The following is a 16,639-nucleotide window of genomic DNA, read 5'->3' on the forward strand; positions in this document are numbered from 1 at the left end:
CTCTGGTTATCTTCAAAGAAAATCGTCACCAAACAGCGGAACCAATGAGATTCGAGTATTTGAAAAAATATTTCAAAAAAGCTTATTACCGGTACCGCGTTTCGGAGGCTGAAAATGGCGTCAAATGTTCTAAAATTGACGAAGAATTATTTTTTAGAAATCTCGTCTCGTGGCCGTAGGGGATAGTTTTTCACGGCCGGAAATATCCGAAATTGAGACAGAATTCACCTAATTAATCAAGAAGGAAATTTTATACATTTTAATCTCATCCAAAATGCAAATGGTGTCATTTTGAACTAGGTACAGCACCTACAACACCTACACCTACCTACTACCAACTACCTAACCTACTGATGCCATAGTGATGGGTAAAATAGTGGCAAGAGGCTTTGGCTTCGCCGGCTCATTGTGGCTTTGCAGTAGGGTACTAGTATGAGAATGCGTTGCCATAAGGGACAAAGGTTTGGCGACAGGGGGGAAACGACGAACAAGGGAAATGTATCCATAATCCCTGCACTATTTAGCAAGCCCACCCCCCACCCCCCCCCCCCCCCCCCCCCTCACGGCGGGGACACCAATACAGGTTGTACCGACAAACCGGACAAATCATTTAACTTATTACAGGTAGATTCCCTATCACGACAGTTGGATACCTACCTATACAGATCTATCTGGCTCTAGATATACCTCTACCCAAATTCATAACAATATCAACAAGTGGAAAATGTTTGGAAGAAGTTTGAGATAAATAGGCTCAGTGAATATCACGATTTGTATCTCATGACCGATGTACTCTTATTGTATTGGCTGTATCCGATATACTCTTATTCATATGGATTAGGCCCTGCCCATTATTAAACAGCCCCAGGATTGGATTGGAGTGTGTGGGGGAATTTTCCCTCACTCTTCTGTCAGGTTCAAAGTATTACAGTTGAAACATTAAAATAAAGTACCGGTAGACTTCTCCAATCAAGTTCCAGGCATAACAGAGTTCAATGGTTTATTGGTACTTGCATAAAGATGTTACAGATTTCAAAGTTAATTTATGCAAGCAGAAGAGAGAACCTCGCACATTTAGTTACATTTTGCCAATCAACATTTAACCAATCAAGGCATTTGCTGGGATTCTCTCTCACCGGACACTGCAGTAAGTGTCACTTTTATACTCCTGCACACGTCCGATTACATAATCATCATCAAGGCCATCATTCAAGGCAGATACAATATTTTGGATTATGTCGAAGTAGATCAAAGGTTTTACCACATACAGATAGAGGAATGTAGACTTATTGGTGCCCAGGGGGCATCTTGACTTGTACCAAAATACAAACATTAATTTTTAATCTAACTTGCCCCTGCTCCATATAAAATCGACATTATCCTTTAACATTGAAGAAATCATAAAACAATGTCCCCTGCGAGATGCCTGAATTTATCAATCGAGGAAAAAAGCCAATGGGACCATGAGCCAACCCCACACGTCCACCACAAACACTTCACGTGGGGAGAGCCGGCCTTCACTCCATCTCATCAAGTCTGCTCCCACACACCACACAGCGATTATCTATTTTAACCACATTTTACCCCGTAACATCCTCGTACTCAGTAAATATATATCAGTGTGCGTGTCTCAATGTGAATTTTCATTTGAAATTCTTCCACAACTTCCCTCTTGTGATGTTAATGCTAATTAACGAAGATTTGAAAAAAATTAAATTTATCTTTTCAATTCACTTCGGGCATAAAATACACCATTCTCATGGCGACATTTTTTTTTGATGGGCCTGACATCAACACATCTTCTGAGTGCATAGCATTAGCATGTCTTTACCTCATAGGGTACCCCTTCGTTGAGGCCTCACCTGTTGTCGGTAATTCAGATAATTGCAGTGCTCTTTCATCTGAAGGATCGGCACCTGGTGAAGCCGCTGAATGAGGTCATGCTCCCCACTGTCGAAGCAGCTGGTGGAGCCAGAGTGCCAATGGAGCTGAAAAGCAGGTCTGCCACCACATGGTCCCGGTTGGTGTGAGCTGGAGCTGAAAACCACTCCGGCGAGGAAGCTCGGACCACTGGCGCAGTCTGAGCGGTGTATGGCCTGCACCGGAGGTAGCCAGCAGAACTGTGGGCTTGATATGGAGGGAAAATACATGATTATACAGATAAAGTCTTACCCCCGTCCATCCCCAGGGCTCGTCATTTCCGTGCAGCTGGTAGAGTGGTACCATCGTTGTGGAACATGAGGAACTGCAGCAGGCTTTGCCAACTGGAGAAGCAACCTCGGTTGCTGATGTAGGTCCCAGGGCGTGGGAGATGGCCTTGATGTTAAACTGAAGCACGGACATGCCGTTAGCCCAATCACTCTGTGCAGTTGATCACTGTGGACGAATACGACAGGCTCATGTACAACAACAAATAATACCAAACTAAGTGTGGGATATTGTCGTATTTCTCGCAGCTTAAATCAGCAAGGCTGTCGGCAGTTTGTTGGCGAGCATCTTCCAGATCATGGCCATGCCAACGAGCTCTCAACCAGATTTTTCTGTGCTGTAGTTTGTGAAGAGTGTCATCACAAGTCTGGTACCTTCTGAGAAGGCTCTTGCTGCAGCTTGGGGGTTGGCAATAAGCAAACGCATGTGAGATACCACAAAACTACCAATAAAACTGCCTGTGGCTCAGTAAGGCAAGTCCTTCGCACATCCAGTTGGAAATCCTGAGATCTTGGTGATCCCATAATGGTTACATTTCCCGTTGTCTCTTCAGTCACATGTCATTGGTGCAAGTCCAGAAACAATTCTTATTCACATCCTTAGCATGTTGTAGAGAGATAATTACATATGTATCAATCCCATACAAATCTTATCTTTGTGCCCATGTGGCTGGTGTGTGTGAGTGACAATGGGATGTGTGTGTGTGGTTGTTGAGATGTGTGTGATTCTCCATTTGATCATCATTTGACCATCCTTCATTGCAAAAATAAGTCTGTAACCATCTATTTTTTGTTGTTACCATACCTTGTATCCATTGGTTTCAAGACCTTTCCGTCATCCATCTTTAAAAACACTTCCTCTGCACTTTCCACAGCAAAATGCTCCATCGTATTCGACTTTTTCTTCCCATCTAGGCACTTACTCTGACCATCTAATCACTTGCTCTTTTACCCACAAAAAAACTTCATTCCTTGGTCAAACAAACAGATGCAGTGTACATAAATCAATGGATTCACATTTCCCCCCAAAAATAAATAAAACGAACTATTCTTAAGACTAATGAATCTGAACACGCGAAATAGCAAAAAGACTTCTCCAGCACTCTTAATGTTGGTGTAATTCTGGTGGTCAAATACCTTTTGATTAAGGTACTATTGCCTGATCCTCCTCTTGTACAAGTAGAAACTCAAACCTTTAGCTTAGACACAGCTCTGTCTGCCAGGCTGCGAGAATCAAAGCCTTATCAGCAGTACATTTCTTTTCTCCACACACAAGCCAGCAACCCCGAGCTGTGGCCTTCAAAATACCCATTGCAGCCGAGCAGCACCGAGCCTTATATTGAAGAATTTCCTCCTCTGTAGAGTTCTAACTTGTATTTTTTCCAACAGATGCGTTGATATAATAACAGAAACCAGAAGGAGTATGTTTTAGAAGAAGAAGCATGAACAGGGTCTAATTTCAAGATTTGTATGTCCAGACAGTGGACAGTCGCTTTTGGCACCCTTGCACTTTTTTCAAATAATGCACCATTTCTTCCAGAAAATTGTTGAAATTAAAAAATATTTTGGTATCCACATTTGTATTTCTTTGGTTTGCAGTGGAACAAAACAAAAAAAGCTGAAAAAAATTACTAAACCTTAGCTTATTCCACAAATAAATCCTAAAATGGCCTGGACAATATTATTGGCACCTTTTAGAAGTTGAAAGAAATAATTAGATTTCAAGCAGTTGATTCCCCTTTACTTTGGAATTGAACTCACCCGTGGTGAGTTGCAGCTGCCTGTAATATAGAAATCACTCATTCAACCAGTTTAAATAGCGAAAAGGAGTCATTCTGCTGTTTTGTGTCACTGTGTGTACCGCAATGAGCATGGAGAAAAGAAAGAAAACCAGATAATTATCTTAATTCAGTCAGACACAAGATTGTTGCCAAGCATGGACAATCTCGAGGCTACAAGTCCATCTCCAGAGACCTTGATATTCCTCTGTCCATCGTACACAATGTTATCAGGAAGTTTAAGGCACCTGGCATTGTAGCTAACCTCCCTGGACGTGGCCGCAAGAGAAAACTTGATCGAAGATTGCAGCGTAGGATTGTTCGAATGGTGGAGAAAGCACCTCAATCAACTGCCAAACAGACTTAAGCTGACCTTCAAACACAAGGTACGACAGTTTCAACTCGCGCCATCCGTTGCCAACTCGATGAAAGGGGGTTCTATGGTCAGAGCCAAAGGCTGAGAGAGAGAAACCCGACTGGAGTTTTCCAAAACACACCTGAACAAGCCAAAATCCTTCTGGGAGAATGTGCTGTGGATAGATGAGACCAAATTAGAGCTTTTGGGTAAAGCACATCATCTCCATGTTTACAGAAAACAAAATGAAGCCTTCAAAGAAACACCTTCCCTACAGTCAAACATGGAGGAGTTTCAGTGATGTTTTGGGGTTGCTGTGCTGCCTCTGGCACAAGGTGCCTTGAATGTGTGCATGGCATCATCAAATCAGGAGATTACCAAAGCATTTTGGGGCGCAATATTCAACCCAGTGTCAGAAAGGTTGGTCTCCGTCGAAGGTCATGGGTCTTGCAGCAGGACAATGCCCCCAAACACAGTTCAAAAAGCACTCAGGAATGGTTCAAGACAAAACGTCGGACTGTTCTGAAGTGGCCAGCAATGAGTCCAGATCTAAATCCCATTGAACACCTGTGGGGAGATTTGAAAACAGCAGTTTGGAGAAGCACCCTCAAATGTGGGAGAACTGGAGCAGTTTGCACAAGAAGAGTGGGCCAAACTGCCAGTAGAGAGGTGTAGGAAGCTCATTCATGGCTATAGGAAGCGCTTGACTGCAGTTATTTTGTCCAAAGGCTGTGCTCCCAAATATTAAGTCTTGGGTGTCAATAATTTTGACAATGCCATTTCTTTTTATTTTCTGATTTTTTTTTGTGTACAAGATCGAGGCTTGTGTAAGAGCGAACATTAATCACATAAAAACAAACGGACACAAAAAACATATGATCAAGGGAGTGGGAGACACGATGGGGAGAGAGAGGGAAGCACACAAATGCAACAATGGAGATCAGGGACATCAAGAGATCTGTGGGAGGGAGAGGGTATGGGGAGGAGGAGGCATGGGAAGGGGGGGGGGGGAGGTATAAAACATATGGACACTGCTAGGACTTCAAGGAAAGCAGTCGGTATTTCAAAAAAGTGGATCTGGGGTGAATTAACGGGGGTAGAAAAGATCAAGGTTTTGGATGGGGGAAGATGAGAGATGGTGGTGAACAGCTGTTTTAAAGACCTGTGGGGAGGAGTAGGATTGAAGAATGTGAGGGAGTTTGTTCCAGAGGCAGGAGAAAAGGGGAATGAAAGAGTGGAGGTGAGCAGGGAGTCTTGATTTTGGCAGTTTCACCATAAGAGGGTTGCTGGCAGATCTTGTGCGACCTGTAGGAATATTTGGCGGACAAAGCACAGACAGAGCTGGGTGAGCGAGACCGGAGAGGAGTCGGTAGAAGACAGAAAGACCTGCAACCTGCCTGCGGTGAGTGAGTGAAAGGCCCTCGGAGTTAGCTTCATCGCGGGAGATTCCAATGATTCTGAAATCTGAAAATGATTCCAATGATTCTGAAAGAGGTCAAAAGGTCAACGTTCGGCGAAACGTGATCCAATTTTTTCCTCCTTCTGATATCCTCAATTTTCATCCCATTGACTTGAAATTTGAATAGGATTTACACATTAGCGAAGTGAATTCAACCACCAACTGTTTTTGAGATCAACATAGGCCAAAAGGTCAACCTCTTTTTTCAAATGTATAAAATCCTCAATTTTTATCCGATTGACTTGAAATTTGAATAGGATTTTCATATCAGCAAACTGAATTCAACCACCAACTATTTTTGAGATCAAAATAGGCCAAAAGGTCAACATAGGCCTAAGGTCAACCACTTTTCTCAAATTTCTAAAATCCTCAATTTTTATCCGATTGACTTGAAATCTGAATAGGATTTGCATATCAGCTTACTGAAACAAACCACCAACTGTTGAGGTAAACATAGGCCAAAAGGTCAACATAGGCCTAAGGTCAACCACTTTTCTCAAATGTCTAAAATCCTCAATTTTTATCCGATTGACTTGAAATCTGAATAGGATTTGCATATCAGCTTACTGATACAAGCCACCAACTGTTGAGGTAAACATAGGCCAAAAGGTCAACATAGGTCAGATTTCTAAAATCCTCAATTTTGATCCAAATAACTTAAAATTTGAAGATGATTTGCATATCAGGTCACTGAATTCAGCCCCCAAATATTTTAGAGATCAAAATCGGCCAAAAGCTTAACCACTTCATTGAAATTTCTAAAATCCTCAATTTTCATCTGATTGACTTGAATTTCTGAATACTAGGGCATGCCCGTACTATATCTATATCTAAAATTATATCCCCCCCTCTATTTACATGAAATGGTTTGGTCCAAAGCGAACGGCTTGCGAGTACGGTGACAATCCCCCCCCTCTATTTACATGAAATGGTTTGGTCCAAAGCGAACGGCTGGCGAGTACGGTGACAATCCCCCCCCCTCTATTTACATGAAATGGTTTGGTCCAAAGCGAACGGCTTGCGGAGTTTGGTAAAGAAATCGCCATCGCGTGCACAAAAGCGCAGGAAAGCGAAAGAATCGCAAATTAGTTTTAATTAGTTTTAAAACATAGTTTAACGGCAACATAGTTTGCCAACGTGAAATAAATGAATACGCTCTCAAATGTGCCGTCCGAGGCAGAGTCTGTTCGCCACGTTCGGCACACGTGATAGCTCGCTGCTCTCTGATTGGTTGAATCGTTTTTTGGACATAGCTCGGTAACTACTTCTCCGATTAATATGAAACCTTGAAAAGGCACATCCTCGGGTCCCCAGCAATATACCTGGCAAGTTTAAAGTATATCGGACCCGTGGTTGTCGAGAAACAGCGGTCACAGACAAACAAACATACAAACATACACACAGAGATTAGTGGAATTATAGATAGATGATTTGCATATCAGCTAACTGAAACCAACCACCAACTATTTTTGAGGTAAACATAGGCCAAAAGGTCAACATAGGTCAAAGGTCAACTCAAGCTCATACTTCTAATATCATCAATTTTCATCTGAAAAATATTAAATTTTAATCCGATTGACCCAAGCTTATTTTTTATTTTTTATTTTTTGGATACAAGATCGAGGCTCGTGAAAGAGCGAACATTAAACACACAGAAAGACAAACCGACACACAAAACATATAACATCGGGAGCGGTAGACAAGATGGGGAGAGAGGGGGAAGGACACAAACACAACATTTGAGAGCAGGGACTGAGAGACATGGACACATCGAGAGATCTGTGGGAGGGAGAGGGCTTTGGGGGGGGGGGAGGTTTGGGAAGGGGGGGGTGGGAGAGGTATAAAACATATGGACACTGCCAGGACTTCCAGGAAAGAAGTTGGAATTTCAAACAAGGTGGATCTGGGAGGAATTAGTGGGGGTAGAAAAGATCAAGGTTTTGGATGGGGGAAGATAAGAGATGGTGGTGAACAGCTGTTTTAAAGACCTGGAGGGAGGAGTGGGATTGAAGAGAGTGAGGGAGTTTGTTCCAGAGGCGGGAGAAAAGAGGAATGAAGGAGTGAAGGTGAGCAGACAGCCGAGATTTTGGCAGTTTAACCATAAGAGGGTTGCAGGCAGATATTGTGCGACCTGTAGGAATATTTGGGGGACAGAGCACAAAGAGCTGGGGGTGCAAGGCCGGAGAGGAGTCGGTAGAAGACGGAAAGACCACCTACCTGCCTGCGGTGAGTGAGTGAAAGGCCCTCGGAGGTAGTGTCATCGCGGGAGATTCCAATGATTCTGAAAGCTTTGGTTTCAACAGCGTGAAGACGACCGAGGTGTGAGGTAGGAGCACCAGCCCAGAGGGGGGAACAATATTCCATTGAGCTGCGGATGAAAGCCTTATAAGTGGTGAGGAGCTCAGGTTTGCCATGCCAAGGAAGGCCGAGCTAGGTGTGAGGCAGGAGATCGTCAATTAAGACGACTGTGGAGTGTGGCGGACACAATGCCAGCGGGTCATAATTCCGCGCACCAGTGGGTGACGCGAGCGACCGGACGTGGAAGCAAGGCTCGGGCCACGTCCGGAGCAAAGGAGTCATGAGGCTCAGGGTTGAACTGGGATACATGCCCCGCCTTTCGGCCGACCGGCCACGCCCGGGGGCAAGACGTGGCCTCGGGATATATACGCGGGCTCGAAAGTCGAGCCCGCCCAGTGCTTCCGTGCGAGCCTTGAATAAAGTGTTTGGTTTTGTTCAACGCGTGGTGGCCTACCTTCTTGGCAAACGAGTTGTGTGTGCATAGCACCACACGACTTTGATGAAGATCGTCAATTATAATCTTAATAAAATGGACAATTTCATGTATCCATGTGACGTGGCACACGGGATTTGAACCTGAGTTACTCCAAATCACGTGACAGCTGGGATCACGTAAAAACATAAACAAGTAAACATGGCGGAACCTCTTTGGAAACTTACTAACATGAAAGAGGACGAAATATTCCGAATGTCCAACTTTTTAACTTGTTTACTACGAGTACAGGAACCGCAAGGTCGTTGTTAAACTTGTTTAAAGGTCTCGGGAACGAACATTGTCACGAGGCGTCCAACGTTACACTTGGGGCGTGGTCTACCGAGATCCGAGAAACGGTGAAACTCCGTGATCGTAAAATAAGAAGAAGAAGAAGAAGAAGCCGATTAGGGAAGGAGGCAAGGAAGGAGCACGTGCTTCTCTGTTTCGTTGTCCCTCAGTTCTGTTGAAACGGAATGAATTGTCCCGAAGTGACGAACACCGAGCTGTGTCTGATGAACCGATATCTCTCAGGTGAGAAACACAAGGTGAACCCTCCGGGATCGACGAGGGTCTCCTATGGGAGGAACCTGCTCGGGCCGGGAGAATCTGCCGCGGATAAGCAGTTCAGCCCCGGTACGTGACGTTCTTGTTCACGTGCGGGTCCGTGCTGTGCACTATGTACGTCAATAGTTTATGTGAGAATCACCGTGGCATGTCCTGATCGGGTTCCCTCGTCCAAGATTGTGTCGATCTCCTGATCGGGTTCCCTCGTACAAGATCGTGTCGATCTCCTGATCAGGTTCCCTCCCATAAGATCGTGTCGATCTCCTGATCGGGTTCCCTCGTACAATATTGTGTCGATCTCCTGATCGGGTTCCCTCGTACAATACTGTGTCGATCTCCTGATCGGGTTCCCTCGTACAATATTGTGTCGATCTCCTGATCGGGTTCCCTCGTACAATATTGTGTCGATCTCCTGATCAGGTTCCCTCGTACAAGATCGTGTCGATCTCCTGATCGGGTTCCCTCCTACAAGATCGTGTCGATCTCCTGATCGGGTTACCTCGTACAAGATCGTGTCGATCTCCTGATCGGGTTCCCTACTACAAGATCGTGTCGATCTCCTGATCGGGTTCCCTCCTACAAGATTGTGTCGATCTCCTGATCGGGTTCCTCGTACAATATTGTGTCGATCTCCTGAGCCGGTGAATCGATCCCGTTTGTTTTAATGATTTAATCGGAGCTCGAACGGACATTTTGATTCCTGGGAGCAGATTCGTTAAAGGACGCGTCTGAGGAGAAGTTCGATCGTTTCTCCCTGTTATAGACAAAAATGAATGGAAGAGTTGGGTTTCTTTGAACAGAATAGACAATGATAGGATCAGGGACATTAATCTGAAAGTAAATAAGATGAGAGTTCGGACGGTGTGAGGTCGGGGGTCCGCTTGTCCGATTTATTAATAAGGAAATTAGACGCAGTAGGACATTCGACCCTTTATGTCTGTGTCTGATGTGACTGATGTGTCTTCCCTTCTTGAATTCGACAGATAAGTATCAAGGTTTTCTTTGTGTCACACCAACACTAAATTAAATAAATCCGTCAAAAATCAAAACGACTTAAATTAATAGGGGTTGGGGAGGAATGGAGCAGGCATGGCGGTTTGTAGATGGGGGAGGGAAGTGGGCATGAGGAATGGGGATTGGAGGGGGGGAGGAGAGGCGATTGGACGGGGGGGGGGGGGGTTGGGATGGAGGAGTGGGGATTGGGTGGGGAAGGAGTGGGGATTGGGGGGGGAGGAGTGGGGATTGGGGGGGGAGGAGTGGGGATTGGGGGGGGAGGAGTGGGGATTGGGGGGGGGGAGGAGTGGGGATTGGGGGGGGGAGGAGTGGGGATTGGGGGGGGAGGAGTGGGGATTGGGGGGGAGGAGTGGGGATTGGGGCGGGAGGAGAGGCGATTGGACGGGGGGGGAGGGGTTGGGATGGAGGAGTGGGGATTGGGTGGGGGAGGAGTGGGGATTGGGGGGGGGGAGGAGTTGGGATTGGGGGGGGAGGAGTGGGGATTGGGGTGGGAGGAGTGGGGATTGGGGGGGGGAGGAGTGGGGATTGGCGACAGATAAGTGTCAAGGTTTTCTTGAAACTGAATCCTCCCCCACCCCCAACCTCGCTGCTATCTCCCTCACCTCCAACTTTTGTATTATTCGAACATTTAGAAAGCAGACCCCTAACCCCACTATCGTAATCATTGTGTAAATCTTATTATAATGGAGTAAACGTGAATGGTTATGTTTGTATGTGTGTTTGTACACTTGTGACAAAAACGGTTTTTTCTTTTCAAATCTATCGAAAACTGAAAAACATGGTCCTTGAGGCGCTGAGGTGGTGAAGCCGTTTGACTAAATGTCTATTAATTATGTACTGTTTGAATATACCTTTCGACCCTTAAGATCACCGAAACACCTACAGACCCAAAAGACCCAGATGACCCAAAATATCCCCAAGGCCCAGATGACCCTTAAAGACCGAGATGACCCAAAAGACCATTAAAGACCACAAAGGCCCTTAAGAACCCAAAGACATGTTTAGTTTATCTCAAATGATACACCTGTATTAAATGTATCACTATAAAATAAAGCAGGTGATTTAATATGTAATGTACATAATCCAAGATGTAATTTTAATCGGTAAGCAATAAACGTCAAAACAAACAACCACTCAAGGCACCAAAACTGCTTCCGGTGTCAAAATTGGTGATCCGTTTGACTGAGCTTTGTCTGTGAGCGAAGTTATGCAATCAAGGCAACAACACGTTAAAGATCGAGAATATGAGCATCCTCGGTGACCGGAGTTTTGGCACTGAGGACAAGGACACGCATGTCATCTTGTTCTTCTCTCCTCTCACCGTTCTTGTTGGACCAAACGGAGCGGACAACAGGGTGTCCTCTAGCTCGTTGTAAAACCAGAGCATTCACTAACCCATATGGTTTCTGCGCATGTTTTATTTGGTGGATAATGGACTTGTTCACACCATAATGTCTTTATTTGGTGGATAATGGACTTAACACCATAATGTCTTTATTTGGTGGATAATGGACTCGTTAACACCATAATGTCTTTATTTGGTGGATAATGGACTTGTTAACACCATAATGTCTTTATTTGGTGGATAATGGACTTGTTAACACCATAATGTCTTTATTTGGTGGATAATGGACTTGTTAACACCATAATGTCTTTATTTGGTGGATAATGGACTTGTTAACACCATAATGTCTTTATTTGGTGGATAATGGACTTGTTAACACCATAATGTCTTTATTTGGTGGATAATGGACTTGTTAACATCATAATGTCTTTATTTGGTGGATAATGGAATTGTTAACACCATAATGTCTTTATTTGGTGGATAATGGACTTGTTAACACCATAATGTCTTTATTTGGTGGATAATGGACTTGATAACACGATAATGTCTTGATTTGGTGGATAATGGACTTGTTAACACCATAATGCCTTTATTTGGTGGATAATGGACTTGTTAACACCATAATGTCTTTATTTGGTGGATAGTGGACTTGTTAACACCATAATGTCTTTATTTGGTGGATAATGGACTTGTTAACACCATAATGTCTTTATTTGGTGGATAATGGACTTGTTAACACCATAATGCCTTTATTTGGTGGATAATGGACTTGTTAACACCATAATGTCTTTATTTGGTGGATAAATGGATTTGTTAACACCATAATGCCTTTATTTGGTGGATAATGGAATTGTTAACACCATAATGTCTTTATTTGGTGGATAATGGAATTGTTAACACCATAATGTCTATTTGGTGGATACTGGACTTGTTAACACCATAATGTCTTTATTTGGTGGATAATGGACTTGTTAACACCATAATGTCTTTATTTGGTGGATAATGGACTTGTTAACACCATAATGTCTTTATTTGGTGGATAATGGACTTGTTAACACCATAATGTCTTTATTTGGTGGATAATGGACTTGTTAACACCATAATGTCTTTATTTGGTGGATAATGGACTTGTTAACACCATGATGTCTTTATTTGGTGGATAATGGACTTGTTAACACAATAATGTCTTTATTTGGTGGATAATGGAATTGTTAACACCATAATGTCTTTATTTGGTGGATAATGGACTTGTTAACACCATAATGTCTTTATTTGGTGGATAATGGACTTGTTAACATCATAATGTCTTTATTTGGTGGATAATGGAATTGTTAACACCATAATGTCTATTTGGTGGATAATGGACTTGTTAATACCATAATGTCTTTATTTGGTGGATAATGGACTTGTTAATACCATAATGTCTTTATTTGGTGGATAATGGACTTGTTAACACCATAATGTCTATTTGGTGGATAATGGAATTGTTAATACCATAATGTCTTTATTTGGTGGATAATGGACTTGTTAACACCATAATGTCTTTATTTGGTGGATAATGGACTTGTTAACACCATAATGTCTATTTGGTGGATAATGGAATTGTTAATACCATAATGTCTTTATTTGGTGGATAATGGACTTGTTAACACCATAATGTCTTTATTTGGTGGATAATGGACTTGTTAACACCATAATGTCTATTTGGTGGATAATGGAATTGTTAATACCATAATGTCTTTATTTGGTGGATAATGGACTTGTTAACACCATAATGTCTTTATTTGGTGGATAATGGAATTGTTAACACCATAATGTCTTTATTTGGTGGATAATGGACTTAACACCATAATGTCTTTATTTGGTGGATAATGGACTTGTTAACACAATAATGTCTTTATTTGGTGGATAATGGACTTGTTAACACCATAATGTCTTTATTTGGTGGATAATGGACTTGTTAACACAATAATGTCTTTATTTGGTGGATAATGGACTTGTTAACACCATAATGTCTTTATTTGGTGGATAATGGACTTGTTAACACCATAATGTCTTTATTTGGTGGATAATGGAATTGTTAACACCATGATGTCTTTATTTGGTGGATAATGGACTTGTTAACACCACAATGTCTTTATTTGGTGGATAATGGACTTGTTAACACAATAATGTCTTTATTTGGTGGATAATGGACTTGTTAACACCATAATGTCTTTATTTGGTGGATAATGGACTTGTTAACACCATAATGTCTTTATTTGGTGGATAATGGACTTGTTAACACCACAATGTCTTTATTTGGTGGATAATGGACTTGTTAACACAATAATGTCTTTATTTGGTGGATAATGGACTTGTTAACACCATAATGTCTGTATTTGGTGGATAATGGACTTGTTAACACCATAATGTCTGCCCAATAAGGCAGCACTCTCGCCCCAACCAAGCTTATCCAAAACCTCCACTCTCTGTGACAAAGACGTCACTTTCCTCGATCGTTATGCACTTGTTTTTGTCTTGGGAGCTACAGTACAAATCATTAACGACAATAATAACCAAAAATGAAGGAATTTATTATGATTCCATAGATCGCAGTGTTGACAGTGAGATAGTTACAGAACATTACCTGAGGTCCCATGTGTCTCAGTTACTACAGCAGAGGAAGAAGAATGCCGACCAGCATCAGGGAGCAGGGGGCGGGGGGGTTGGAGGGGGAGGGGGGAGGGCCAGACCGAGACCAGACCCGCGTCAACACAGAACTGTACACAAAAAATTACATGTTTAACTTTAAAACTGAACCCATTTAAAGAAGGGATGGTTGTATATGACTGTTGTTGAGGCAAATTGTTGATTGTAAAAGTTGGATAGAGTAAAAAAAGTGGCAAGTATTATTATTATATTTCGTTTTACAACCCATAGAAAGATCGTGAGTGTTATGTGAAGATGCGGATATGGAACGATCTGGCGGTATTGAGCCGTTTCTAGTTCCTTCTCGATATGAAACCATCTCGCATCAATGAGTGGTTTCTTAGAGCGAGGGACTTTTGAGAATGTTTGCGAATTCTCAGGTAGTTATTGCGTGTCCCAACGTTCATGTAACTGTCCAGTTGATCAAGTATTGTTGTAAAAGTCAGTTCAGTCTTTTTGGACTTCCACTGGTAACATGTGCGACCTGCCGCATGGTCTGACACCCCTCCCTGGCTTTGCTGGTGAGAATGGTAACTGTGATACCCTGCCAGGACCAAAAACAACACCTGGCAAAGGGCGGATGAGCTCCCTTGTGGAACCAACGGCCGTCCAGTAATGATGGTGTCTCTTAAAAAAACACTCATCCGGTTTGGACCGGTTCAAGTCATGCCAAATACTTTAAAATGGTACGTGCTGCTTCCTTGCTTGAAAAGGATAGAGCAAGGACAATCCACATCAGTTGGCATCCATGAGGAGGAGAAAATTCCTCATGAGGAAATGCCCTGCTGAGTACGGTGAGAAAAGCGGTGCCATTGTTGTGACGTTGTTCTTTCCCAGAGCATCCCGGGAAGTGACGGTAGTGACGGCACATCTCCCAAGGTGTGTGTGTGTGTGTGTGTGTGTGTGTGTGTGTGTGTGTGTGTGTGTGTGTGTGTATGTGTTTGTTCTATTACGAGCCTTAGCCCAAGTATTTAAATATATATATATACGAGGTGTGTTGAAAAAGTATCTGACCTTTGTTCATAAAAAATACTCGTATCCAGATACAACAAACTTACACTAATCTCCTTCAAAGTAGTCCCCTTGGGCTGCCACACACTTCTCCCAACGGTTCTGCCACTGTCGGAAGCAGCGCTGGAACGCCTCTTTTGGGATGGCGCGCAGCTGGTCCATCGCATTCCGCATGATGTCTTCTCTGGACTGAAATCTGGTCCCTTTCAGGGGCATTTTCAGCTTGGAGAAAAGCCAGAAGTCACACGGAGCCATGTCGGGAGAGTAGGGAGCCTGACGAAGCACAGGTGTGTTGTGTTTGGCCAAGAAACTCTGTATCAAATGTGAAGAATGGGCGGGTGCGTTATCTTGATGGAGCTGCCAATTGCCCGCTGCCCACAGGTCCGGCCATTTGCGTCGCACAGCGTCACGAAGGCGACGCAGAACCTCTTGGTAATACTCCTTGGTGATGGTTGTGCCATGTGGTGCGTACTCGTGATGAACCACGCCACTGGAGTCGAAGAAGACGGTCAGCATGACTTTGACATTGCTGCGGACCTGCCTTGCTTTTTTTGGCCTCGGGGATGTTGGATGCTTCCATTGTGATGACTGCAACTTGGTTTCTGGGTCGTACCCATAAACTCAGGACTCATCGCCAGTGATCACTGTGTTGAGGAAGCTGGGATCGCTGTTCACAGTCTCCAGCATGTCCTGTGCGATCTCCAAACGGAGTTGCTTCTGCTCAATCGTTAGCAGCTTTGGTACGAACTTCGCTGAGATTCTCCTGAAGCCCAAATCCTCCTTCATAATGGAATGAACGGATCCAAAGCTGACGCCCACCTCGTCTGCAAGTTCTCTGATCGTGATTCGACGATCCTGCATCACCAGTGTCCTCAATTGGTCAATGACGATCTCATTTCGGGATGTTGAGGGCCTACCCGAACGTGCTTCACTCTCCACTGATGTGCGGCCATCTTTGAAGCGGTTGTACCACTCCTTTATCTGTGTGGTGCTCATTGCTTCGTCCCCGAAGGCCTGTTGAATCTTGCGGATCGTTTCCACTTGGGAATCGCCAAGCTTTACACAAAATTTGATGCAGTAGCGTTGTTCAAGTTTTTCCGTCATTTTGTCAAAAACGAAAATCCGACGGCGCTCACTTACACTTCCTCACTCATCGGCGGTCTGCCGTCGAATGACAGCTTCTGCAGGTGGGAAAAAATTCACGCATGCGCATTAGGATCGCCTACATACGTGCACCAATCAACACCTCCCTAGCTTCATTTGTTTACGCACGACAAAGTAAGGTCGCATACTTTTTGAACACACCTTGTCTATATATATATATATATATATATATATATATATATATATATATATATATATATACATAGTATATGGCATATATGAAAATCCCAGGTATGTTATCCCTGCTGTGTACGCACAGGTATGTGATACAAGGTACT

General features: G+C 43.5%; 1 protein-coding gene and 1 long non-coding RNA gene across 8 annotated transcripts in view; one reads left to right on the forward strand and one right to left on the reverse strand.

Moving 5' to 3' along the window:
* Positions 1-986: 986 nt before the first annotated feature.
* LOC137427502 (uncharacterized) lies at positions 987-6,694 on the reverse strand. Its single transcript, XR_010984506.2, has 2 exons — positions 1,863-6,694; positions 987-1,536 (listed from the first exon to the last, which is right to left on the reverse strand). It is a non-coding gene; the product is annotated as an uncharacterized LOC137427502 (long non-coding RNA).
* A 2,257-nt stretch (positions 6,695-8,951) lies between these two features.
* Positions 8,952-16,639, forward strand: part of LOC144888196 (uncharacterized) — a 153,047-nt gene continuing 145,359 nt past the window's right edge. For 4 of the 7 annotated variants that reach the window (XM_078778091.1, XM_078778093.1, XM_078778094.1 and 1 more), the window contains exon 1: positions 8,963-9,205. In XM_078778091.1, coding sequence (XP_078634217.1) covers positions 9,046-9,205 — 160 coding nt within the window. In that variant the 5' untranslated portion in view covers positions 8,963-9,045. Of the gene's footprint in view, positions 9,206-16,639 lie in introns of all 7 variants that reach the window. The other 3 variants (XM_078778089.1, XM_078778090.1, XM_078778095.1) reach the window with 3 other exon arrangements.

The sequence above is a fragment of the Myxine glutinosa genome, chromosome 5, assembly GCF_964187855.1.
Source record: "Myxine glutinosa chromosome 5, kmMyxGlut1.1, whole genome shotgun sequence".
NCBI lineage: Eukaryota > Metazoa > Chordata > Myxini > Myxiniformes > Myxinidae > Myxine > Myxine glutinosa.